The 20,316-nt window shown below is 32.8% G+C and overlaps 1 protein-coding gene across 1 annotated transcript in view; it reads right to left on the bottom strand.

Moving 5' to 3' along the window:
* LOC116774238 (paired box protein Pax-6-like) overlaps window positions 1–20,316 on the bottom strand; it is a 36,195-nt gene that overhangs the window by 7,856 nt on the left and 8,023 nt on the right. Inside the window, exons 3-6 of the mRNA XM_061524824.1 lie at window positions 16,159–16,384; window positions 12,571–12,751; window positions 5,917–6,127; window positions 474–626 (exon numbers count right to left, since the gene is read on the bottom strand). Coding sequence (XP_061380808.1) covers window positions 474–626; window positions 5,917–6,127; window positions 12,571–12,751; window positions 16,159–16,384 — 771 coding nt within the window. The remainder of the gene's footprint in view (window positions 1–473; window positions 627–5,916; window positions 6,128–12,570; window positions 12,752–16,158; window positions 16,385–20,316) is intronic.

A 20,316-nucleotide genomic window follows, 5' to 3' on the forward strand; every position in this document is an offset into this window, starting at 1 on the left:
AATAACAAATAAAATGGCAATAATATATGAAATAAGAACAGTAGAATGGCAAAACTAACAAACAACAAAAACTGAGATTAACACGGACTATCAATAATTGGAGCGGCGCGACTTCGAGCGCAGTACAAACACGAGGGACAATATTTATTTATTTGCTAATAACTTGTTATTGCAAACAATAAATAAGATGAAAGGGACGTCACCAAATTGGTTTATGAAGGCTCCGGGGACCACTTAAAGCTGGTCCATATTTGTGGGAGCTAGGATTTACTGCTGTATTAATTTCTAAGTCTATTAAATTTAGCGACATTTAACCTTTTATATAGAATTCAAATGGTAAATGGTACTAATATTATCGGATAACTACGCTTTGTATTATTATTATAAAACTACATCCCGACGTTACGGTTACTTCTAAGCAACCGTGATCACGACCAGACGAGAAATGAGAATGGTAGCTGAGACATATATACCTTTTTCGAGACTATCTATCTGATCGTTTGTGAAGGATGTTCTGTTCCTTTGCAGCTTCCTCTTCAGCCTCAGCCTCATTTGCGAGTCTTCATCTCCAGACGACGCGTGCTCGCTGTTCCCATCAGACCCAGCCTCCGATTGCAGCGTATCTGCTACAATACAATGAAACATCTCTTTACACCATAACCTATACTCTATACTTATAGAATAAAGACCATAGTTCGCCGAGTATGAGTCGTCTAATCGTATCCACTTGACACAAAGCGCGGCAGTTGTAAACAACTTCGAGGATGGCTATTAACAAATGTAAGGGGCTCTTCATCACAAACTATCAACACAGCACTCGATATGACTATCAGAATGCATCAGCGGATTGCACAATAGTAACAAAAAACCAGTCATCGTGATCTTTTGGTATCCAACCCTCGCATCGGTTGGGGGTTCGCTGTAAGCTAGACGTTTCTCTCGAGGGGGACTGTCAAAATTAAACGTTAGTAATGTCGACATGCCCTCAGCTAATTGATTAATTTGCTTTATGGTCGAGTACTCGGTTCGATTCCCGACTCCGTAATGGTTGTATGGGTTGCTGGATCCATTCAGAGGACTGTTACCCAATCTGTCACATTTCGCAAATATGTTACGGGCGGGAGTTCATCTCAGTAATGGATGGAGTCGTAGATACAAGACGTATAGCGGCTAAATGACTTGTAACTAAATGTATTAATGTTACTTAACGTCCGCTCTATCATTGTAATGAAACTTAAACAATTATTAATAATTGTACATATGCAGTTTGAAAACTTATCGTCAGTATCTGCAAACTCTTTTCACATTTCAAATCTAACGTCATTTCTTCCCCGCTGAATCCGGTTTGATTAATAGCCGACATTCAGCGAAACAGTGCGATTGACAATTTTGATTGATCGAGATGTGTTCGCGCCCTTGTCGCCTCTAATGAGATCCGAGGCTTGCATTTTGATCTTATATATAACATTACATTCAGTGTAACATGATTGTGCGTCGTCGTAACTCTATACCGAAAGTATGTAGGTTTTATTATACATTTTAGCGACTTATAATAACTACGTGAATTTTTTTTTAATCGATTTATTAATACAATTATTCCCGTTTTAAAAACTATCTTAAACACACGTTTAAAGAAACTACACGAATCCTTAAATGTGAATGTTATCAAACTGTTTTTTTATTGTTTCATTGTCAAGGGATTCATTAAATAAAACATAGCGGAGGCGCACTTATACATACCAATAACGACCAACAAATGATCGTAGCGATCGCGGGACGGAAAAATATACCTAACAGAAAATAATAGAATGAATAAAGGAGCGAAATAAAAGTGGGGGAAAGAAAAAATTGAAGAAAATAAGCACAAAGGGGAGAGAAAGTCTGAGAGATAAAGAGAATTGAAGTTATCGGGCTGAGTGTAGGTGGGGGCGATTGGCGGGCCGATTATATGCGATCAATACTGTCACTCAAGCGAGCCGGTGGGCACGGCACAGGCGGACGCGGGAGCAAACGTATATGTTCTTTATAGATCGCATTTTATTTATTGTAATTAAAAAGTAATATTATAATAAAATTTATTTCTTATCAGCTTTAAAAGTAAACACCTTGGGGGTATATTGAAGTTATATTCAAATAAGACCTGAGTTTTATTCTAATAACACCCTAGAGAAAGCATCAATCAGATTTTATTTGTTACTTATAGGTGAATCATTCTGATATATGTTACATCGTGTATCCGCTACCGCCTATGTATTGTGCGCTACCTTACCGCGGCTCCAGTACTATGGCCGGACAAGACGCGCCTTGATTCGACATGCTCTTTGTCTACAAGTGATATGTACATATTTAGAAGAATTCCCTCGCTGCTTTTCTTTACTTCATTTAATACTTTTATATTTGTTATAAATTACGTATAAATTAGTATAATAATGGTATAAGGCAACCTATTTGTTAAGACCTTGTATTATATTCGATTTGTTAAGATAAATCCATTTTCTTTAGTATCTTATAAGAATGCTGTTCTTATAAGAAAATTAAACTACATTTTATGTATAAGTATTTTTTGCCAGTTTACTAACAATTTGTATCCAAATGGCTCGATCTTTTCTGAGCGTTCTAATAAACCATTATTATAGAGCAGCGACCACCGTCGCTTGATCTCTGGCATCGTTCAACGGCGGTAGTTTTATGATCATCGAGGGAAAAGGGAGAGGTCAAATTAATTGGTTGTTTGTAATCAACATTTGTCCCCACGGGGTCATCTAAATTACTTAGTAGGGGTAGATAAGGTTTAGTTTTTATTATTGTGAGCTCAACTGTACCAATTGATGTCTGTGGGTGTTTAACAGCGTAGATATGTTCCGTGGCAATTACATGGGCGAATTACAATTACGTTTTTACCCCATAACAGATATATATTTATATTGTACTCGACAATAATTACAAAGAAGTTTCTATAGTATTTGTCTCAAACTAACCGGCTGTACACCATTTGATACAGGCACAAATATAGCGAAAAAGCTTAGCTATAAAACACGTGCTGCAAAGTGATTTTGAATTTTAAGTCAAGCACAAGCGGGTCCAATTAAAACGCTATTGTCTCAACGGCACTTGAGTGAAGCGTGCTTGAAATCGATAGTTGTTTATGAATTGGAAAAAAATTTGTAACACCTGGCGAGTACAGAGGTTAACTGTTACAGACTGCACAGTCAAACACAGATAATAGGGAGAGCTTTTATACGATAGGTATAGGTTAAACGATATAGTGGTTTTAATTTTATTAATTTGTTTAATCTGCGTAATGAGGTTTGTGTTCATAAGTTTGTATATCATGTGTTCTTAATTCAAATTTAATTGTATAAGTTCATTAGTATATTATTGGCGGTATTTTAACCGACAAACCTGTCAGACACAATGACAGGATGATACCAACAAGAAATATTAAAAGTAACATTAAATTCAACTTGTACAATTAATTTAGTCGCACTGATGCAGTCACTGAATAAATTTACGCGAAATCTATTTAACTGATAGAATATTCGGGATTGATTTTCTATAATAAAATGGCATATTTCGGACCAAGGCCCTTTATGTATTGAAACGAGAAATATAACAGTGAATTAAACTAAATCAGTAGATCTGTTTGTTGGTACAGTTAATTTAGCGAGCGATCCGCCAGTGACCGCGGCCGCGGCCAGAGCCGGGTACAGTTGTTTGTACGTGATACAAGCATTCACCATACGGATAACACAAAACAAATATTAACATTCATTTCTAGCGAGTTTTGAACACTTATGGAAGCTGTATTAAAAAAAAATAATTGTCCTAATAACTATCCAAATATCTAATAGAAAAGAAGTTTAATTAATTGAAAGCATAAGAAGGATTCGTCTGTTTTTTTGAAATCAATCCTTATAAGTTATTATCTATTCTTATTTATCTATTGTTTCCAACGAGTTAAATTTACGTAAAACCATTTTATTTATATCAGACAGTTTATAATGAAAACATGGTAACATAAGAATGTCGAAACTTAGTAGATATAATTACAGTATTACTGTTAATTTGTTAATTAAATAAATAAGAAGATTTCTGTAGACTGTTACAGAAATAAGGATTTTCTCATTGTATGCGAAATTTTAAAACACGGAGTGCAATTTCGAAAGGTATGAGTAAGAAGCGTTAAAAATACGACAAATTGTGGAAACATAATTATGTATTGACAAGAAATTCGACGGAAGTTGTATTATTTGATCCTCGATACGAATGAGACGAGGCTTTTATTACAGATCCCGTGTCTAATCGTGTAAAACGAGTAAAAATGTTATGTGGGTGTACGTCTGTGATACATTAATCAGCTTTGAAGTTCCTATGTCCTTTGCTATGATTAACATGAGAAAAATTTCATCGTAGGTACCTATATTAACGGTTACAATAATACCTATATACTTGCTTTTATTCTTGGAGGTAGTTTGAGTTTTTTTTTTTAAACATTACTATTTGTAAATATACTTACAGTATTTTTTTATTTATGGAAAATAGATTATTAAAAAATCTAACTGGAATTTTAATATATAAGTATATATTATAAGTAAGAAATGATACCACTTTGGACAAAAAACTTGATAAATTGTTAGATGTATTAAATTTTAGCTAAGTTTTAGGACTTTTTCCCTTACTTTTATTTTATTAATACACGTATATAACGAAATTAAAATTAAGACAGTTTTAAAATCTAACTTAAATAAAGATAAAGAAGACAAGTCAGACAAGTTTGACCGAACTTGACCAGCGGTGACTTGCGGTCACCGAAAGTGGACAAAACAAAGTTAGCGACGGACGGAGTCCATTACATACTAAAATTAACTTAAATAAATTATTCCGTCATACGAAATACATGAGAAATTTAAATACGAATACCAAATAACATAGAAATAAAATATATATATATATATATATATAATATAGCAAAAAATTCCATATAATAAATAAAATAAGACCGGCCATCTTAAATATATTCCGTGTAATTTTCAGATCACGTGCGCGTCAGAGTGCATAGAGCGTTACGTGTCTCAATTTGTAAAACAGACACTTAACGGATACTTTATAAAGACGTAAAAATATTCTCTATATTTTTTTACAAATATGACTTTCATATAAAATCATATTTAATACACTGTGACGTGCATTAAAAGAATTATTTAAGTGTATATTAATGAATAAAGTTTTAGAATATATAAAAATATATCTCACTATTATGAGAAATTCAAATAACTTAGATGTGACATGTATCTATTTTATCCTTAGATCGTTTAAAAGTATTTTTTGCTCACTATTTACTAATAATACATATGTACGTTATATATAGATAGGCTTTCTAAATATCTGCAGATTAAATCTCCAACGCTGAACATCACACAAACAACAAAGAAGGCAATCTAGCAACCACAAAGACTAAGAAACAATTGAGCCAGCCCGTTCTAGATTATCCAGGGTTGGTGCTACAATCATACAAAAATACATTTCTTATGAAGGCAAATTGAATTCTTATATATTTTATTGCATATACAAATAAATATTATACGGTCGGTGGCGACCCTAGACTCTGACTAACTCAGGCATTCAGATCAAACGAAGCTCAAAGCAAATGAGAAAAAGGACATCTCTGACGTTGTAAGAGTCTATTAGACTGAAGTTAACGCACACAGGTTACACAATAGATAATATGTTTAAATAATAATTGAATTAAAAATAATACATACCTATTATTAGTTATAATATTCTTATCAAATCAATACTAGTTAAACTAACTAACTAAAACATAATAAAAAAGGCTCTGAATCGTTTTTTTCTTACATGATCCATATCGCTGGGTATAATTTACCCTCACGTCTATATGAAGCGTCTTTGTCTTACCTCGTTTATGTTCCTCCGGTCTGTTCAGCTGTTGCGGTATCGGCGCGGGTATGGTTGGTGCTGGTGCGGTCGGTAACCCTGGGTACCACCAACCCGTGGCCGCCTGGCCGTTGAACATTCTCAGCTTCTCGTAAACGCTGTCGTTCTGTGCTGACGCTGCCTGCTCCTTCTGAGAGGCGAGATTACGCAGCACACGGTTTATTGATGACACCTACGAAGATGATTTTACAACATTTTGGACTTGTATTACATTTTTTACAACTAAAGTATTCATATATATAATACTATAATATTGTTACTCGCTTAGACCTATCGATACATGTGTAAAGTAATATTATAATGTAAAAGGTTAATACTGTATATAGAGAGGCTCGAGTAATGAAAGTCCCAATCTCAGTTGAACTAAATAACTATCTAATAGGAAACAAATTGCAGAACGCTCCCCGCCCTTTTAACTTCCAAGCACGTGTAATTTAAAATTTAATATGATTACTAAATTCCAATCGGGATCCTCAAAGGGACAGAGATTAGGGCTGGCCCCCATCCTCACCCCTTCAGGGCCTAAAAACCCCAATATCTATCTACTTTCGGTGAAAAAGCACGCATGCGTAAAAACCTAACTCACACAAATGTGTTCTATGTATGGCCATTTTAACACATCTTTGTTATATGTATATAGGCAGAGCCGCGGGGCGTCCCTAGATAATATCTATCTGTTTTCTCATTGCTATTGGCAACGGGGAAATATATTTTTCCCTGTTACAACCCGTGGGGCTCCAATTCTATGGATTTTCAGATACACTGCGTCACTTTAATCGGACGATATCCATATCGAATATAATCATTTACAACAAATAGATAAATTACGTATAAAACAAGAAGTTTGGCTATTAATATGAAATACAGATAATAAATACTGTTTATGGAAATGTAATAAAGTTATGAATTAATGGATACAATGTTTACAGTCCATGATATTTCAGTAAGAAATGTTCGTGTATTTAAAATGGCGTCGGTATTTCAACAAAATGGATGCCACGTAACTGGTTGTTTAATCCTCTGTGCTGCTAATGGAAGGTAATGTACTGCAGGTGCGGCTTAAATCACTATTACAGATTTTAAACTTCACTAAAACCAGACGGTTATATTCAGTTCAAAACTTTAAATGTATTATAAATCATATAAAATACATTACAAAGTTACAAGCATATAATTAATTCGATTCACTTCTCACAATATTAATAGTTTATTTTGAAATAAGTATATCAATGAATTTATACTAATAAGAAAATAAAATCTTTTAAATATATTCAAATAAGGATGTACGTGCGTATAAGATTATTATAAAATCTATTTGAACTCCAATTAAAAAATATATATTTTAATAGCCAATAAGGGAATTGCATTCAAAACACATTCTGTAAGTGACAGCTCAACAACCAATCAGATAGGAAACAGATTAGCAGTTGGCGCGCTGCTATCAGAATTTTAAACTTCATTTTTATGATTTAATTTCTGAACGTACAGAGATATCAATTAATTGATAAGTTAAAAAAAATACATATATTATTAACTGTAATAATTTAATGAGATGACTTGACTTTATGATATTATTAAGTCTAAAAGAAACTAGAACTGTCAAATGTTATTCTTTCTTTTTTTTTCTTCTTAAAAGGCAAAGGTTAATAAAGATCGGCCATTATGTCAAAAATATAATTCTTGGTCAATATACAACAAAAGTCTTCAGTAAGCGTGAAATAAGTCGATAATAATTAATTATTGGACATACAACCTTTTAGTTGTACGGTCCGCGTATTAGTGACCGTTGATGTGTGTAAAGGGTATGATCGGGGGCTGGGCGAGATTTTTAAAAGGGTCCCAGAATACGTTTTAAAATAAATAGGTTATTATTATAACGGTACATTTATCATGTGATGTGTTCAGAAATTTAATATTTATGACGTCATTTGAACAATCGTGTTCCTAAACAGTTTTGTTCGCATTAAATTTATATAAATCTGTTCTGCTAGTGACATTAAAAAAATAAACATTTCCGAACGAAAAATATTTATTTATGTAGGTAGTTTTTGATAAATAATTGCAATATAAATATTAAAGATAAATTTAAACAGCGAAATAAAACAATAGGCGACGCTCTGCTTGAAGTGTCGTTAAACCTTTTGATTCGTGTTTTAAAGTATTTTATTCTAAACGGAACCTTTGACAAGTCAAGATATTATTCTTGATTATGCTTGAATAGAATAGAAAGTATAACATACTACAATAATTATAGGTATGTAGTTTTTTTTTTGTTGAATTTACAATAATATTCATAAAACAAAGATCACTTCATATAACATGTCTAGTTAATAAGTTACAAATTAAACTCCAATTAAGTGAAGACCGTTCTAAAACTTGGAAGGATAACTGTTACACAAGTCGAGAGTTACGTGCAAGTTGGGTAATTAAAGAAGCTGCGAGACTAGTCTGAGTCTGAGACTGAGACTCGGTGCTATGTAGTTCCTTGAATCTAATTGTTACTAGAATGTATCACCTGAAACTTATGCTTGTTACTCATTGTTAACCCGCTTTATATAAAGACTTATATTAATATCTGGAATAAATATAATATTTATTATTACAAAATAATCATAATATCAAATAACTTAAGTAACTTACTAATCACTTTATTAATGATTTATTATTGAAGAGCAACATTTTACGCCTAAAATTGATATAACAAGTAAGAGCGTTGAACGTTAACTTGAAAGTATTTTATTACACGGAGACATGCGCACGCGCATCTCGTATAAATCAGAGCATCGCTCTATTAACGAGATGAAGACGATATTAATATTAAGTTTAATCGGCGAAAATCATAGACCCTTTCAAGATGGCGCGCGGGCGTTCTTGTGTCACGGTGACATTGACAGGTGTCACTTGACAGCGGTGATAGATCATGCGAGCGATCCGGTCGGTAGGTGGTCCCGGGACGCGTTAGAACAAAAGCCCGTTCAAGCCGATCGAGTTTATTATCGATAGCCCTGTTAATTTAATTGAATGTGAAATTAACACAATCTAATGAATCTATCGCTTATATTATTAATTTAGTCCTTTTTTTTACTACATAAGTATTTAGGCATAAAAGATACAGCCTGTATAAAGCCGGTGCGGTTAATGCGGATTCTTTGACAAAAAAAAACGGCATGAAACGAGAGGCGAGCCTCCGTTGCACAAGACATCCGGACAAAGGGCATTCCGTTGGGGTCACAACCCCAGGGATTAGAATTACTATTACCTACATTGGCATTATCTATAAACATTTTAACGTACACGCTTAACCCCGGATTCGATTCCCCGGTGAAAAGATTTTTTGGGGTGCGGTCTTTTCACAATTCTCCTAGGATTGGTTCACGGTTGCGTTAATCGTCTAAACCTTTAGTTTCTGGTTGCAGTTTAAAATGATTTTTTTTATATATGAACACTACACCGGCTAATGTTGTTAATATTGAGCTCACAGACAAATGTACAAATCCACAAATTGACTATTGTTTTGCGGTCGGCGATAATTACTGTTATAGAACTAGTGTTTTGTGGTCGGTCAAATAAAAAAATGATGTATTACAAATGTATTCGATAATATATTTAGACCATTAACTGTGATTGCACGCAATAAAATCGTTATCAGAATAATTGATCAATAGTTAGTTGTAGCGGTTTGTGTTGTATATAGTTATTTTATTTATCTGATAGGAATTTTATTTTCACTAATATTATTCGTTGATAACCAAAAAATTATTCTTTAATATATAAACATATTCACGAGTAAACCTACATTAAAAAGACACTAAAGCAACTTTTAAAAGATCTCTAGATATCTTAATTGCGTTGTAATTTGAGAGATCATGTTACAATGGTGCGTGTAAACGAAAACGAAACTCCATAAGGCTACATAATACGTGACACGAAGCCTCCAAAATGCTCCTCGGTAGCGTTTTGGTGGTGTTGAATTACGTGCGCCACAAATTAATATTATAAATATTTTTTGACAGACATTTACAAATATTCTTGTCTTCATAAAGTTTGTAGGTCATATAACCTACTTGTTGTAAAAAAAAATCATGTTTTTTTGTTTAGTTTAAATGTATTTTAAATCGCAACAACTAGTTTAATGACAACTTACCTACTTGTATCTTCTAACATATCGGCCGTTTAAGTGGAGACACCAAGCTTTTTGGATATACCTAATTTTAAAGTTGGTAAGCTTGAAGCAAACAATCACTATATTTTAATACAAGATGATCACGGACAAGCTAACAAATGTACAAAATGTTACTCAGTTCGTTTCACTAAATAATTTAACATAACTGAAAATTCCATTAATTCATTTCCATACATATCTTGATTTAACCGTCAATTCCTATGCCATCATAAGCAGTTGGTGACAGGGACGGAAGATGGTTGGTGTAATATGGGAGAAAGAGACAACGAATGTTTGTGCACCGACGCGTGAAACGCGGCATTATAGTTGCGCGAAAGATAAGTGACGTAAGTCACAGATTAAATAAGAATGTTTTTTTTTTTTAATATTTAAACTTGATATTTTTTTCAATTAAATAAAATTAAAAGTGATATATATTTTAGCTGCGATTGATGGAATCTTAAAATTCAACAATTATTACAAATATATGAAACATTTCAAATATAGATATATTAAGATAACGCTAATGAATATCAATACATTAATTTTATAACATTCATGAGAGCGTATATAACAGTACAAGTATAAAATAACCGCTTTGTACTTACGACATTCTAAAGTGGAGCAATAATCGATTGTTCCACGTATTTTTGTCTGCTCGCCGGCGGTAAGAAGTATAACGCCCATTCGACCGTTATGATCAGAGTACGGAACCCACAATAAATACCTATCCCTCTCTAACACACGTGCTGTGGTAAGGTGGTGCCACCTACCTATTTATCTGGCCGGTGACAGTCATAAAAATAGCCCCTTCACAAGTACCAGCTAAGGGATGAAGGCATTCCAATTTTCCCTCTCGTTATGGCGGGGTATATACGGCTGATTTATGTTCTTATTACTAACAGCGTATATAAAAAACGTATGTTATGTTGCGTTTTATTAAATTTTTATATAATATCAAGTAATTTTTTAAGTTAACGTCTTATTTTAGTTTTATCTGTGATTAATTATATATTTTTTTATAAATGTTCGAGTACAATAAACCACAAGACAAAATATTGACATAGACTATACAATTTTGACAGTGACTACAAAAAATGGTGGAAAAAGATTCTTTCGGAGGTTTTTTTTGGCGGCAGATGTCACTAGCAAACGCCAAGCTCGATTACAAACGGTGTCACTTACATGTTATTTCAGCGTTTATATATTTTATCTGTGCTCTCTTGTCATTTTATATTTCACGAGTTAGAGACATATTAGATATAGCTATTCTAAAGTTTATATGGTAAATTGTTAAAATTTATCTGATTTAGACAGTTTAGAGATTAAACAATTTAAGTTCTGTTCATAAATAAATTACTGTTTCGATAGCATGGAAGTTGAGAATATATATGTTAAAATGGCAGACAAATATTCATTAACGTTGTCATTAGGTGAGTAAAAATGAAAAAAAATGTACTTAGTTGCAATTCGTATTTGAATCTAGGACTTTGAATAGTATCTAACAGTGAAATGAAATGTGAACTGTAGTTCATGTTAGAGCTTTATTTTATTGACAGTTTATCCAGACTTCGTATGCATTGTTTGCATCAAGAAAGTTTTTGTACAACAGAAAAGAAAACACATCACTGAACACGTACTTACGAATCGTTGTCCCTTAAAAACTTTAACAAAATATTAAATGAACATACACCAATAACTTTTCACATGTTTACTGTGATTTAATTTAACTGAGATCCACAAATAACGTTTGTTACACAAAAAACTGAACCATAAATTTAATATCACAGCATAGTTATACCGAATCTTGTATTTGTATTGCTAATAGCTAGCACAATGCCCGTAGGATCTCGAGTCAATAATAGTAGATTTGTATTCACAATATCAACACAAAACATTTTAACGTAAGATTTTATTAACTGTCATCAATAGACCGGTCATTGAATAGTCCGATGGACAATGGACCCAAGGGTCTACGAACATATGGTCCTTATAAATCCAGAAATTGGATTACAAATTCCAGCTTATTTCGCAACTGTCCCATTTTAATGAAATTTCGACTTGTTTTGGATGTTTTGACAGAACATTTCAATTGATACTCCGCTTGACAGCTGATTGACAGATAATATTGTCTATTGATATCGCAAATAAAGAAAAATAAGTATGATCTGTGATTTGAATAACTTTATAAGATCAGATTTAAAATATTATTAAGTTTATTGTTTTAATATAGACTTGACTGCGAGCGACTCGAACGGACGTTGACGAAATTTAACTTTATAAGACGAAGAAGAAAATATTATTACATTATACTTATATATTTTAAATTATTAGTTTGAAGTAATTTACACCACCTTCAAGATGTGCAGATGTATTCTATAAATTTAATTAGAGATTTAATTTAAGTTATTTTCATACATCACTATAGTGTTAATATTATGAAGTCTACTCACGCTTGGTATATTATCATTGTTGCAGACGTTCTCGCTGAGCAGACGGTCCCTTATCTCCCAGGCGAAGATGGATGGACATTCTCTCTTGTAGTCAGCTATCTTCTGGACCACGGGAGTGGTCGCCACTCTTGGCTTCGAACCACCGATCGCTCTAGGTTTGATGGAACCAGTCTCGTAATATCTGTGGATAGAGGTATTTTTTGACGAATCGTTCTATTCCATACAGCTCAGTTTGTTTTGGACAATTCTTGATATTATCATGGGGTATTTTATGAATCAATCAAAATAGAAAATATGTGTCGAAGAAAATTTCAATATTATATACCTATTATATAAATATAACCAAATTGTACGGAACTCATAATCATAAACTAATCCATTTATAAAATGTAAACGGAACCCCATTTTAAAGTAATAATATTTACACATATTAATTTCGTACCCCAAGTACTTAAGATTCTAAAATATAAATAGGCACGTATGTTACATTTACCATTGAAATTACTAAGCTTCCGATCCACTCCGACCGCATTAGCTCACAATTACTAATATAATCTCCTACCATCCCCTTATTTTGAGTGCCTATACAAATATATCATATAGATTATTCTGATATGAACTTTATATTTAATATGATAAGGTGTAAAGCTTGTTGTAGCCTTTACAGGGATTGTTGTGCCGTTCGACATGTGTCGATATTCGCTGCATATCGATGGGGAAGATAGGATTGTTGGGATATTTAAGAAATGTTAGCCTCATTGATGATTTATAAACGTTTAGATTGGAGTTTTATTGTGTTTTAAGTGTTTTGCTTTAAGATTATTTTTTATGCAACATAATGTCGCCTTTTTTCCCTCAGGACGGAGTTTTTGAAACTCTCAGCCGACGTAGTTTAAAAAAAAATGCTGATTTTTTCGCTGCTACAGAGAAAAAAAACATTTCGTTTATATGTAATCGATGATTTAAGGACGCGATTATTTAACGCTATCTGAACTACCAGATCCAAATTAAATTATGAAAACGACCAAACTACAAGTTTTCCCGTCACAAGTAAACTATATACGGATAAGTTAAATTTTAGTATTGCCCTGAATACATTAATTTTCAGATGCAACACAGTAACATTATTATATTTTTATTAATTTCGTACTCTATTGTTGGATACCTGTGCGTGTAATATTTAAACCAATTGCATATCTATATTTTTTATCAATGAATGTTTAATATAAATCTAACATAACTGTTACACGTTGTATCAGGCCAATAGCCGTTACTGTGATTAAAAAAAAAAAAACTATCATCTAAATGTCATCTGTCAATACTTGTTTGTCTGTGGAGCGCTATTACGCTAACGGCGGTTAAACGTTTTCGCCTGCGGAGGAACATTAAATTACAATCAAACCGAGAATAAAATACTCGAATGACACACGCACAACAACTGAAATAATATTTGTACAAACGATCAATAAATAGAAGTTCGAATATATGTCAAAGTCATTTAATGTCACCGACGAAAAATGAAGCCGGCTAAAAAAGATAAAGTTGAAAACATTCAGCCGTGGAGGTTCGTATGCGATTAATTTGTGTGACTGCAAATATTAAACAATTATATATCTATAGGTATATATTGTTAGAAACTTAAATAACAAGATTTTTTTTTTCTTTGATATAATAATAAAATTAATATGAATACTTAAAAATTGAATATTTTCTTAACGTTAGAATTTGGTAAATAAACCTAGAAAACAATGATAATTTTATATATATATTTTTTTGTATTTCTCATAATCTTAAAGTTTGTCAGTAACTACCACCAAAGTTATATCATTTTACTTCCGAATATTTTCATATCAAATACAAATAATTCTGACACAGTAGCAATAATACATTTGGTATGTGTTTTCAAATATAGATGCCAGATACGTGTCGCGTTAAAAAGTAATCAATGTACATGAAGCTGTTTTAAACATGTTACGTTGTTAGATCCACTAATATATTATTACTATTTTAATAATAAATTCAACTTACTGCGTATTCCATGATAATCTGAGACAAAAGAGAGGATACATCAGTAAACCCACGTTGCTATGGAATAATCGCTACCGTTGTCGTATGTATAGTAACAGTGACGTCATGGCACGGTAACATTGTGACGTCACAATATGAAAACATTCCTCAGAAAAAATAATAGTAGTGTTACTTGGCGGGAGGGCGTCTAATTAGGAGTCCCGCGGTTACGCCGAATGCAAGGAACGGAACCCTTTAGTTAATTGCCGCTATAAGTTAGGGCCGTGTGGGAATATAGGAATGTTTAGCACTTGCACTTGTTTAATGTATAGAAATATTAAGCTAAGATCTTGTTTAGAATTAATACAAACTATTGTTAGTTTGATTATATCTATGAGTTAGACGTCACTAGTTTATTTCCTATAGAATAATCTAGCTATAAGTATGTTTATATATGTAGTTATATGAAACAAATAATCTTTAAGTGTAAGCTGTTCAGCACCACTCTGACTACGCTATACCAATCGAGATTTGAAGGAGCCAACATTACAAAATAATAACATGCCGCTCCCCAAACAAAAACGACGTTCCTACAAGATCTCTTGAAGTGGACGCCAGGGGTGCCAATTACTGGCAAATATTATTATATTTCCTTTCATATCGTTTATTTAGGGGCGGTCGTGGGACAGCCCTGTTACGCACACTATGAATTATGTCTAGCTCTTTTGATTGACGTCTTTCAGATTTCTTTATTGTCGTCAATCGACTTTTCGACTTTTGTTAAACGAATGATTATAATGAGGCGCTGTTAAACTGTTGACTGCAATTAAATGTAAAACGACGTTTTGTGTTTGTTCCATTCACGATAAATATGTTATTCAACTATTTACACCGTAACGAAACTTGGAAACTCAAACATGATCGTCTTTATATGTAAATTAAAAACACCCGAACGAAACTACATAGAAATAATCCGCGGAGTATTAGAAAGTATTTTACGTAAAACGAATTTAGATTAAATGCCAATAGGATTGGGCGTCCGTAAGCACTTGAGCGAAGGGTCCGGGGTCCGTGATAACCGATAAAATCGCAATCAGACGAAATTAGTGCACCCCAAGCCTGACCCGAGGCCCCGCGGAGTGCTTCATTCACACAAAAACAATTCACATGTATGGGAATTTAAGCGTTCTGTATTGATTAAGTTATTGAAAGTATTCCTCGGCTATTGTTAGCCTCTCAGGAGGCGCTCTGGGAATTTCGACAATTTGCTCGCGTGGCTATGAATTCGATCTTATTTAGGAACTTACAATTCTTATGTATAACAATGGTTTTGTGTTAAATAATTCATTTGTGTGTTATAGTAGTCATTTTGATTGTTGTCGCGCCCTTTGCTCCGTTATTGGATCGGAATCGTGATTTTGTGTTATGCCTTTCATTATTCATTATTCCGTATTCAAGAAATTAAAGTAATCCGATAAGTAATACGAGATTTTGAGATCGTGTGAGGAGAATTTAATGGGATAGCTTGGATAATCGCTTCGTGGACCATCTGTGATGCTATTAAGAATGTTTAAAACTCACCTTCCCAGTATCTTGGAGACGCATCCGTTGCTGACTTGGAGTATCCTGCTGATGTCGCAGGGTCGTGCTCCGGAGTGCGCCAGTTCCACTATCTTCTGCCTCGTGGAGTCCGGGAGCGGTCTGCCGTTCACATAGACCCCTCCGAGCTGGTTGATGCCGCTGTGCCCTGCAGACGAGCATCCGAACAGCGCTCCACCACCCATCGCCGCGCTATGCATCAGCTCGTCTAGAGCATAAACGCCTATTATTATTAATGTTTGTTTACATATATAATTGTTTACTTTTATCTTTAGTAAGAGTATTTTTTTGTAACGAGATCTATGTGACCAGAAAACATACGTATATAGTAGGTGCTGAATACCTTTACATTTTATTGTATTATACTGATAGTTAACGAGAATATGAATTGAAGATTTTTTTGTCTCACCACACTCTTGTTATAACGCAAAGTATATAACATATTTTATTATATCATATACATAAGGCATTAAAAAACCACGAGCATAAAGTATTCGCACTCAAGTGGACGTTTAATCTCAAAGGATAATATACCTGCCAATGGAAGAAGCATTGCCAAAAAAAAATATTAGAAACTAACCCGTTTAAAGAAATAATCAGCTTAAAGCAAAAAGAGATAAAAAAGGTTCCTGCGGTGCGATAGACAACCACAAATTATTAACAAATCTGCGATACTTGAACATCCTTTGTGTTAAAAAAACCGTTGAAGCCTTTTCCTTTATTAACGTTTTTTTTTAAATAAAAAATGGATTTTATTCCATTGTAATGAGCAAAATTTTAAGACGTTATGGTTTTTTTTAACAAACAGCATTACAGATTAATAACTTTGAATTAACCAGTTGCAAAAAACCAAAATTTTATAATCTCAAAAACGGTATGCATTCAAAACGTTTCATTGTAATTTTTTATTTATAAAATCTCGGACATTTCATATTCGATGTGTTCCAATTTCAAAAACAGACGCTAGCTAGAGAAATGGCGGTAAAATAATTTGTAAAACCTTCCCGACATTCCGTTTAACACAATTCCTTCTAGTCTCGCGCCAATAGACTTGAATGGCTCTATCAGATGCTAAACTGGCATCCCCTGTGGTAAAAAGTGAACAATTGGATGCAATTTGCGGATAGAGGGCAGTCATCAGAAGGGTGAATTGTTTGTGCCCGTGGCTGCATAGCTGTGGATACACGTCTATATATCTACGTGTCTCATTAAAAAAATACATAACATTGTATATATCAATATCAATATAGTTCTGACTTAATGAATTTCAACCAAGTTTTAGTTTATACAGATAATATTTGTTCTTTTTAAAATTATATAGAATTTTTATGTTACATAAACTGAAAAATATTTGAAATTATGACATAAGAAACATAACTAGGGCTGGATATCCTATTACCTGGGTGTAAAAAAAATTAAAAAAACCCGCCATATTAATTATGGCGTACCAATTAAGTGACGTATTTTCGCGCCAAAACGTTATTAATACCTCTTAGCTCAGGCTGGCCGTAACAAGCGGAGCTGTTAAAAGAACAATGGACAATGTACAACCCTCCTATATGTTGAGCATTAGTTATAGGAGGAAGCGATTTATGTGGTCGAGATATTTGAAACTATTTACTTTTCTTTAAGTTGCATAAATCTTATTTATATTAAGGTAAATCATAAAAAAAATAATTTAATTTAAACTTATAATTTTAGTTTTATTTATAATGTATAATTCATTATTTATATGATAACTTAGTTTCAACGTTAATTCGTTGTATTTTGTACTATTACACACATCTGTATATAAACCCGCTGTCGCCCATGAGTGAGACCGCAGGCGGGCGCAAGTGCGCGTGTCGCGAGGGAGTTTTAATTTCAGAGGTGCAATTTATTCGAGCGATTTATTTTTAATCCCCGTTTTTATGGCCGCGACTCTATAAATTTATGTGTAGTTGTAGTTATTTTTATAAATTAAGCCCACAATGCTCTATGCTATACGCGGTACATATATTGGGAAAGCGACTCGCGGCGCTCGAATTGTAATTCATAATTGACATGAACACTAACTAAAAAATATATTTCAATATTTACAGGTGAAAAATATTTTCGATTACACTTACTACATACGACATTATAGTCGTGTCGTGGTCGTGCGATGTTAACACCCTTTGTCATTATCAGGAAAAGTTTAAATAAAAAAAGTATTAACATTAATCAAACGTGAATATATAAGGGTAGTAACACCTGGTGTCGGAGATAGACAGCCAGCCCCCACTCGAAGCCCTTCTTATTATTATTTTGTATCTGTTTCTGTACTGGGGGAGTTTAATTGTTCGGACGCCATTTTGGATGCACAAAATCCTGTTTTTGAATCGTGAATTAAACAATTTACCGCCCTTTGTTGATGTTACATTGTATGTAAATAGGATTTAAACTATTTTGAATACTATTTATATCATATAAGAACTTATTTACTTATCTTTATTTATATAGAGTAAGTCTTTTAAAATGAAAATTATAAAATATAGTCAAAAATAAAACTGTAATAAAAATATATTGATGTTAGCGTATTTTTTTCATGACGTTATTGTCCCATTCAAAATGACATAATTTATAGTACCACGCCCCTCGATCCTTGTTATGTGAAAGTGAATGTTTGTTCGTGACATCACATCTCGCAACCACTGGACCGATAACGATGGAGCTCTCCACGATGTCATATCAATATTTTTTTGCATTGTTACGACAAAAGTGACAGATTTACCTTAAAATAAAAATGTTTTGTATTTATTTTTATTTATTTTTTTTATGACAAACAATCCGTTTTTAAGGTCTCATCTATTCACAGTTACGTATTGTTCTATACAAAATCAAAACTAACATAATCAACATTGTTTTTAACTTAAGTTAATCGGCTTATTTGTTTCGATAGTCTAACAAACATTATTTGTACATTTTAAAATCAATACAACACTAACATTATATATGTACATAGTTAATAACTGATTAAACTTTAATGGATGTAAGATTATGTGCAAAAACACATGTCCCCGAAAAACGTATAGTTAAATTAACTCTACTTTAAACTGAATACTTTAACTAACCTTACGTATGATTTAAACGAAATCGGTTCAATATAGAAACAAGACGATCTATACACATAGATTAAATTTAACTCAAAGTTTCGTTAGAACCAGTTCAGCAATTAAAAAAATATCTTGAATGAAGCCTCCACTCAATGGACGTCTATTTGCCGGTCTATATGTCTACATATTGCTTAATGTGGCAACATTGTCGTACTAAATGTCTGCCAGCACTGGCAAACAATAACATTATGGGAATTGCGAATTATTATACGAACATATTAAAGGATTTTTCATGTTATTATTATATATAAAATAAGAAAATTATTGCTATATGTATATTTATCATGTTTTTTCTGCTAAGCACATCCTATTAGTTTCGCATAAGTTTGGCGAAGGTAAACTTTTTATTTCAATACTTATTGTATAATAATATTATAATTAATGACAATGAAATCGTATTTTTTTTCCTATATTTGTTACTTCCAATGTGTAGAAGAGCAAATAAATGAATGTTATACAAATTTATTAAAAATTATATCACCTATAAAATAGTTTTTATAGATTAAAATTATATTTAAACTAAACAAGACGAGGCTTGGTGTTAAAAGTAATTTGATAACGGAAACTGGGAAGATATTCGATACAATTAGAGATAAGTTTTGACGGGACATTTATCTCGTAATGTAAATACGATTTGTAGAAGGCATCACTGTATATACTAATTCGTTTAAGTTACCTTCACACAAACTTATTTTTTATTTGGATTAAATATAACCATTAAGTTTTCGAAGGCAGTATGATTATGTTAAGTTTGTATAGTTTATAGTTTTTTTTATTAGCTTACTTTATCGAATGAACGCCGAGTGTGTTGTGTGACGACGAGACTCGTACTAAGCACATGGTTCCGTTAATATATATTTTTTATGTATTCGTATTTTCGTATAGTTAAAATAATTAATTAAAATATACCATTTATGTTTATGAATAAGCAACAAAGATTGTACGATTGCTGGTCAGAAATGCCTTACATTATGTCGGAAATGATCTAACACTATTACCAATTGGA

The sequence above is a fragment of the Danaus plexippus genome, chromosome 26, assembly GCF_018135715.1.
Source record: "Danaus plexippus chromosome 26, MEX_DaPlex, whole genome shotgun sequence".
NCBI classification, from domain to species: Eukaryota; Metazoa; Arthropoda; class Insecta; order Lepidoptera; family Nymphalidae; genus Danaus; species Danaus plexippus.